The sequence below is a fragment of the Macrobrachium nipponense genome, chromosome 8 (genome assembly GCF_015104395.2).
Source record: "Macrobrachium nipponense isolate FS-2020 chromosome 8, ASM1510439v2, whole genome shotgun sequence".
Lineage (NCBI taxonomy): Eukaryota > Metazoa > Arthropoda > Malacostraca > Decapoda > Palaemonidae > Macrobrachium > Macrobrachium nipponense.
The window spans coordinates 54,779,985-54,789,143 of record NC_087203.1 but is presented as its reverse complement, the minus strand read 5'-3'; the positions used below and the strand labels follow the sequence as shown (position 1 = coordinate 54,789,143).

The following is a 9,159-nucleotide window of genomic DNA, read 5'->3' as shown; positions in this document are numbered from 1 at the left end:
GTGGACCCTCAGCCGCAGGTTCCAGCTAAACCCCAAAATGGTCATCCTCAAAATCAGAATGCCAACAGCCACTGGACTCGGACAATAGGCCTGCCCCCTCCTTTGGGGCATTGCCAAAGCATGATTTCAGCTGCAGTTATTGCACTACATGTGGAATGCATGGGCACACCTCTTCATGGGCCAAATGCCCCAGTAAAACTGCTACTCCCACCATTGCTATGGCCGTGACAGATCCTTTATCTTTAGGCCCCCAGCTCAGGCTCCTATATCTGTGGGACCTCTCCAAGGTAGCTATCCTGCCCACCAGGTTAAAGAATTTGATGACTAGTTCACACATATCTATAATACAGGAAAATTGAATTCCCTAGCAAGCTAGGATTGATCAGCACCAGCTTGTCATGATTGAGAGTCTCAATGACATCTAAATGATTCTTCCTACCATATGGTTGAGGGTCACAAGACCTCACCGATTTAAAATAATATATATTATGTACTCTGGCGATAGCAATTTACATTCCTGGAGGGTGTGACATTCTGTTGCGACAAGATTTTAAGTCTCCTTCTACATTTAGACAATCCAAGGGCCCATGTCCTTCAATGGCTCCAGCAAGCACCCATGGTCTTCATAGACCTACTTCTAACTCACTGACAGTGCTACTTGTAGGCCCTAGGCAATGCCATGCTCTACCTTTCCCTGTGCCTGGAACTGCATTAGTCCCAGTGCCAGGGCAAGACTCGACTCTCCTTCTTGGAGATCCCAGTCTGGGCCGTCTCTCACCTCCCGGTTTGGACCCGCTACCAGTACTAGTGAGAGAGGGCAACCCAATTCCAGTAGGAACTCACCTGGACCCTCATGACCATAGCAAAAGCTCACCCAAACGTGCTGCCTCACAAACCATGCCTGAGTCAGTCACCCGTAATTGTGAGTCGATGACACCAATGGTAACCTCTTCCCAATGTGCAGCTGACCAGTCCCTGAGTAAGGACTCTGCTAATGCAAGCTTGGCCAAAGAACTCAAGGAACTAAGACTAATGGGACTAAGACTCTGGAAGAATGCCACTGTTCCTGTTGTCGCAGCAGCCAGAGCGGCCGGCACTCAGTCATCTTCATTGGACTTGGACCCTAGTCTCCCTACAGGGACATCAAACTGACCTCAGAGAGGTCCAAGGAAGAGAGGTAAATGGCATCGAAGCTCCAAGAAAACTAAAAGTTGATAGCCTCTCTCTCCACTAGTGCCCTTGGCACAGTGCCACTCTCTTAAGGAGAATTCTGGCCCCTCTCCATCCAGTGGTAGATGCCAAGTTCTTCACCTATTACTTCCTTCTTATCATTTTGTAACTGATTCGACTTGTACTCTTCTATCTCTTCACATTTTATAGCTTTTCCTTTTTCTTTCATTTTACACCTTATTTAGGCACCTTTATTTGTTTTATGCTCTGCCTATGCAGAGAGCTATTAGCCATTGATTTTGGCTATAAAGGTTGGTCAACCTCTCTGAAAATTCTTCCAGTCATAGTCAGCTTTAAATAGTATGCCCCCTAAAGCTCAGAGGCTTATGGTAAAGAGTGCCACATTTGGCACAGTGCCATATTATACATACTTCATACCCCTTCATGGGATAAGGAACCAGTAAAAGCCAGTACAAGAGCTATCCCATGAAGCCTTGGCATACTTAAGGCAACCTTGTTTAAAGTGTTGTTAATTCTTAAGTTATCCATTTTAATTTAATTTGCGGTAATTGAATATTTCTTGGTTCTATCCTATTTTGTAATATCGAATATTCTCTAAGGAGAAGTATGATGTACAGAATAGTTGATAATTCGCACAATAGTATTTAAACATATGAACTCGTGGGTCCACTAACAAGACCATGAACGTTTGTACCGCCTCTTCAAGGCCAACTAACCACATGACCTTGTAGTAGGTATAGGGTTAAAAATACCATGCATGATAGAATTAAGATAAATACTAATTTATTTTGTGAATTATTCACTGTATGTTGCTGACGTTTTACATGGCCTTTGTATAATATGAGCTTTTTAAAGTGTTATTCATTGAATCTCTGTTTGGAAGTCACACTAATTTTTATGCTTCATCCATTTTTAGCAACAACTTTTCCTCTGTGAGTAAAGTAATAAGCAATATTAATGTCATGTAAATCTAACTTTCCAGAACTTTGATTATTTCTTGTTAACCTGAAGGTTGTGGGAGACAATTAATTGTAATCTTCAATGGCTGTGCTCATTATTTAAACTCGTTTAGGGTGTAAATGACCCCTAGGTTAGGGAGGTGTGAGAAGGGTCCCCCTTCTATGCCATCTCAGCTTACTGTTAATATTCTGATTTATCATTCTTAATAAAACACAGGCGATTTGTGCCTCTCTTTCCCTCTCCCACTTCCTCCAAGGAATTCATCCTCTAACACTGTTTGCCCGACTGCTGGTTTACCTGGCTGCGTGTGCTGCTGAGGAGAGAAAGTCTGTCTGGGAAAAGATTAGCTGGGTGCCATATTAAACTCGCAGCCAGGTGACCACATGGACACGTGTTGGATATTTGGAGAAAGGAGGCAGCGCCATCTACCAATACTTGGGGGAACTTTCACCGAGGTGTTAAAAGGGTCCGACACGAGACAGACGACCTTAGATCCTTTAGATTGTTCAAACTGCTCCTTGCTCCATCTGATCTACCCCTTTGAGAAGGTGGCTGTTGATGGTCCACATGAACTCTGTCGTGCCCCAGTGTCCCTCCCCTGCTGGCACCTCCCTGAGGAAGACACCTAGAATCTCCTGCAGACAGATTGCATTAGATCAGTTGCGGAATCTGTCTTTTCACTTCATGTGTGCTCCGGTGAAAACCCTTTTCACTCCATATTTCGTCACTCCACGTGTCTGAAGATTAGGACCTTCATTCATCTACTTCGAGATCTTTAATTGCATTTGTAATCTTGTTACGGGGCCCTTACATTCCCCTTTAACTCACTTAGTATAATCTTTTCTGATATAAATATTAGTGTAAATATACAGTTGACCAAGCTAACTCTCAGAGTTTTTCTAAATATTACCCAATTTGAAGTAGGCCTTCAGCCCTAATTTTGGTATGTATATGATTTCTGCTACAGGTAAGGCTTATGTCAGATTCATTCATCATTCCGTTGCACAAGTAATTGCAGATATATATATATATATATATATATATATATATATATATATATAGTATATATATATATATATATATATATATATATAATTAGTAAGTAGGTTAGAATAGTGGTAGACTTATACAATGGTCCATGAGAATATTATGGTAATAAATGAGAGACTGACAGCTTAGAGGCTGGCTAACACATTCGTAAGTACATTTTTCAGTCGCAATACAAGTATCTCAACAGTTTTACATCTTACTTTGAGCAAAATTTTAGTTTTTTCGACAACTGGTTATACTGTTTTTGTAACTTAGCTGTTGTGAAATAACTACTTTCTTTATTTTGTTCAAAGGGATGGGAAATTACTTATTACTAAAGACATTCTTGCTCTAAATTAATAGCATTAATTTAAATTATTTACTCATACGAAGTCGTTAAACATACAAAGCATTTCTTACAGTCGATACATATACTGTACTATATACGGCATATATTGAAACACAAATTGCCAGAACTATGAAACCTGAGATATTGCAATCATATTTAAGGGTTATGACTTTGGGCAGTGACTGATGACATAGGTTCATTACTTTTTAATTATACGTCTTAAAGTATATATATATATATATATATATATATATATATATATATATATATATATATATATATATATATATATATATATATATATATATATATATATATATATATATATATATATATATATATATATCCAATGGAAAAAATTACATGTAGAATTTATCATTGCCGTAATTCAATTCACTGACAGTAATACCCATTCAGTGACAGTATAAGGGTTAAAGTAAAGGTAATTACGCCTTATTTAGATATAGAAAAAATATGATTTGCTCTGGTATAAAGGTCGACATATAGTCTAATAAAAAATATATCATTTGCTCTGGTATAAAGGTCGACATATAGTCTACAAAAACAGGGGTTCACAAAGTGATAATTCAGTGACATTTTATGGTCACACTAACTAAACATCTTCAATTGCATATCAGGGCAAGATGTGTGGTGTCAGGTAGTAGAGTTGCTTATTTAGATGCCTACATTATACACGTTTATTAAGTTGTACCTTTCTTCAGTATTCCTTTGTATTAAGCCCTTTAAATACCAGCAGCTTCAAGAATTTAGAGGAACTTGCAGTGCACAGTAAACCTTACGTAAAAACACAGCTTGTCACTGGTATTGTTTGCTTCTGTAATAAGTAATTCTACAACACTGCAAAGACAGTTACTCAGCTGCAAGTGAATATGGTTTCTTCCGTTCTGCTGGTCCCCTAAATATACTAAGTGTTAGGAGTAGAAGTATTGTAACTTATTGATGTATTTTAAAATTAATTACTCATTTTTTTTATATGCCAAAGTGTTCGTCAGATTCCTTCCTAGTTGATGGATTACAAAATATGAAATTGTTCACACTAGTTGATCCCTTCAAAGAAGTAACAGCATTTATTTCCGTGGCTAGTGAAAATAGTAACAAAATTCATGTTCAAAGATGAGTCAGAGTTGTAAGGATGTAAAACAGACTATCAGTAATTTAAATATAGAGATACTTTAGCCAGCAGTTTGCACTAGAACTATATTAAAGATCTGAAAGATGTGTAACTATAAAATAACATCTATATTGCCAAACCATAAATCATGCAATCTTCTACTTCATAGTTAGGTGAGATGGTAAATCTACATTTCCTGAGTTTGATGGAAGCCCTTCATGAGTGCCGTTCTACCGTCCTCACCAAGTTAATTCCACTGTGGGCTCCTGTTCTATACACTCATCACACTAAGGTAATTTTAATGAATTCATTTCAGACGTTTTACATGTTGTACTATTAACTATTTTAGTACTACTATACATATCTAGTACTATAATTAATCTTAGAGCAATACTGGTACATTTTCATGAAAGTTGCATCCTATTTTATAAGAAAATAATCAGTATTACCAGTAGATATCTTTCGTGCAAGGAATTAGATGCAGAGCTAAAAAGTAGATAATTCCGTAGACATTGTTAGTACGTACTTTTATTAGGCGGAAAACAATTAACAGATGCTCACATGAAATAACCTGTGTTGTAATGGGACAAAATTCTTATGGTTTTGTGAATGTTAGTTTATTTAAAAAAAGAGAGAATAGACATTCAATAGTATTCTAAGAGGAAGAAGAATAATCTTGAGATATATGACAGTAGCCACAAAAATATTCTTCAGATTAGATGAGTTATTGGCTCAGCATTGATAAGTTCTTACCTAATTGCTATCAACATCACTTCATTCATAAGAGTAATTTTAAGGTGGTCTAAAGTTTCCTTGGGTGTGCTTGATTACTGGTAAAAATGAGATAACATTTTTTCATTTTATTTTTAAAACGTGACATAGTGTTGAAATGTTAGGAGGAAGAACCTAGGAAGTATTAAGATGGTGTATGGGAGGTGTTGAACCGAAGGGCCTTAAGACATGGAACAGGTTAGTTGGTGTACGATATAGGCGAGTGATGTGGATCTTCTGTGGAGTTAAATTTAAGTTTACATTATTGAACTTGCCTGCAATGGACGTTCCACCTAATTCAGCAATTAAAGGACATATATAGTTTTTTCTAGTCTATGTTGAATTCTATGCTATATATAATTAATGAATTAATGTATATATTATATATATTGTAATCCCTCTATCGTCTGGGTCATCATTAACCAGTCACAACTGGACCCCAGGGACCAAGCCTAAAGGATTATATATATATATATATATATATATATATATATAATATATATATATATATAGATATATAGATATATATATATAATATATAGAGGATAATTATATATATATATATCTATATATATATCTATATATCATATATAGATATATACATATATATATATAATTATATATATATATATATATATATATATCATATCTATATATCTATATCTAATATATATACATATATATATATATATATATATATATATATATATATATATATATATATATATATATATCTATATATATATATATATATATATATATATATATATATATATATATATATATATATATATATATATATATATATATATATATATATATATATATATATATATATATATATAGATATATATATATATATATATATATATATATATATATATATATAGATATATATATATATATATATATATATATATATATATATATATATATATATATATATATATATTGCTACTTTCTAAACGCATATATCCCCTCGTAGACTTTATAAAATGTTATGTAGGGTTTGGGAACATTTTTTCAGATTCCTAGATAGCTTAGAATTAGGATGTTTAAAATGTGTGTTCAGATTTCTGCATTACATATTGTAAAAGAATATATAACGTAGTATGAAAAGAGAGAGACAATATCTTTGTCCATTCAAAACTAGAGTTGTTTTTCAAAACCTGTCAACACGTTTGATTAGGGACCTCGAGGTCTTCGCTGTTTTTTGGGAATTCTGTCATCACGTTTGACAGTGACTTTTGCTCGAGTCTGTTTCGTCGAGTGCATGTCTTTATTGAGCAGAATGGTTTCATATGGGTTTGTCTTTGTCAAAACCATGTGCAGATTTCACAGTTCGTATGTAAAGTTGCGTCAGTTTTCCAAGCTTCTAGAACTAATTATTGCCCAAAACGTTTTGTGTCATCTCCACTGCCCAGCTCTTGTGGAAATTGAAAGATTTCATTCGGGCTTAATGCCTCAAAGCGTTCACATCTCTCTCTCTCTCTCTCTCTCTCTCTCTCTCTCTCTCTCTCTCTCTCTCTCTCTCTCTCCTCTCTCTCTCTCTCTCTCTCTCTCTCTCTTTGCCTCGCCATAATTGATATTAACGTAACGTAAAATGGTCACTCGTAACTTGTTGATTTCAGATTTGATATTTCTTAGAGTTTATTTAGTATTATTTAGTGTTTTTGTGGAATCTGAACAAACATTGTGTGTGTAACGGCACCTGGTTTTGTGAAAGTGTGAAACAAGCTGCAGCAAAGAAAGAAAATTGGTATACCAAGAAGGTAAAGTGTGATATATTTTTATTAGTTGCAACTAATAACTGATGGTTATGAAGGTTTGGTTTAGAGAACTAATAAATAATGGTTATGATGGTTTAAGAGAAACTATTTACATTTTTACACATTGCAAATTTTTGTGTTTTGTGTTTGTTTCATTTGAAGTGCATTTATCCATTTTTTGGTGCATTTATCAATTTTCTTATTGAAGTGTGTCTTTTTATTTTATATTCTGTGTGATTAATACTTATTGCAATTTTGGTATTTTCCACATTTTTCTGTGTTTTCATTTGCAGTCACAATTTAACTTAGTTATTTTCATTGCTTAATCATTGCCCATTTAATTAAATTTAACACTTGTGAATTAATTTGCATTTACTTAGAATTCTTTTCAAATTTTATTATTGTTTAGCACTTGTGAATTAATTTCCAAATTTCAATTATTGCCTAACACTTTTGAATTTTGATTGAATTAATTTTCTTGAATTTTGTGATAAATTAATTTTGATTTCATTTTTACTTAATTGATTCAAGAATTAATTAAACTTTGCTTTGTTTTCAAGTAACAGTAATTTTCCCTGATATTGTGAATTTCACTTATAAATTTTGAGTTTAATAATAAATTTTTGTATTTAACATTTTTATAACTTGCCCTAAATGTATTTCAGGGATTTACGTGGGATCCACCAGTCGGCTACTTAAGGTGCGCATCGATTCACATCGGGGAATTAGTTTCCGCACGGGGAGCAGAATCTCAAACCCAGAGCACTCCAATATCAGGAACCATGCAAAACAATGTAAAACCTACATTAACAACAAAGATTTCAGTGTAATCGGCCATACTACCAAAACACAAGAGTTAACAATCCTTGAGTCGTTGTTTATAAAACAACTCGTACCATCATTAAACACCCATACTTCTGCGAGTCAATTGTATTTAGCATAAGTTCTTACTGTAGTGGTTTCCTTCCATTTAGTTCCTTGCTGTCTCACCTCTAGGTTGGTGTTTTTATTTTTATCGATTTCATTTTTACTCTAATGTATTTTAAATGAACTTTTAGACTATACTTTTAACTTTTTTGTTTTTATCTTTTCTTATGTGCAGCCCAGAAGATGTAATTCTGTAAACAATTACGAAACGTCGGCAAAATAATAAAAAAGACAGCCTAGTGATGTGTGGTTTTCGTCCGTCTTCCCCTGATTATATATATATATATATATATCATATATATATATATATATATATATATATATATATATATATATATATATATATATGTGTGTGTGTGTGTGGTGTGTGTGTGGTATATGTATGTAATATATATATATTATATATATTATATATATATCTATATATAATATATATATAGATATATATCATATATATTTATCATACATACATACATACATGCTATACACCCTCAGAGAGGATGCAATATGCAAACTTACCTTTTCGAGTTTCTCTGTTGGCGATGACCCTAACCTTAGGCACTATCTCTTTTTCTCTCTCTCAACTTCTCTCTCAACCAACTTTCTTTTTCTCAACCAACCAATCGACCTCTATGCAATTATATATCACAATTACCTTAGGTAGTTGAATCAGACTTACAGATTACAAAAACATACAGACCTTATTTATTTAAGAACAAAATGACTAACTAAATAAATCAAATTCTCAAAGAACAAAGTGATTAACTGAATAAGTAAAAATCTGAAACTATACACAAACCAATGAAAACTCCAAACAATGCACCATTATGAAAGGGTATTATAATTCAAGCAGGGAACACAAATAACCCTGGGGATCGAACAAAACCCGTCCACCCCTTTCTCTACAATAACTAGACATCAATCATAGGATAGGTGATCAAAATTCCTAATGTCTCCCCACACCATTACCAGTACCAGTTCCAGATCCATGTGAGAGAGAGAGAGAGAGGAAAAAAAAATCCCACATAAAT

General features: G+C 33.9%; 1 protein-coding gene across 8 annotated transcripts in view; it reads left to right on the top strand.

Annotated features, from left to right (window-relative positions):
* The window catches only part of LOC135222787 (protein unc-79 homolog), an 841,880-nt gene that overhangs the window by 807,544 nt on the left and 25,177 nt on the right, over positions 1 to 9,159 (top strand). For all 8 annotated transcript variants that reach the window (XR_010316338.1, XM_064261060.1, XM_064261059.1 and 5 more), the window contains one exon: positions 4,831 to 4,953. Coding sequence is in view for 7 of the 8 variants with exons in the window: in XM_064261060.1 (XP_064117130.1) it covers positions 4,831 to 4,953 (123 nt within the window). In the remaining variant the exon portion in view is untranslated. The remainder of the gene's footprint in view (positions 1 to 4,830; positions 4,954 to 9,159) is intronic.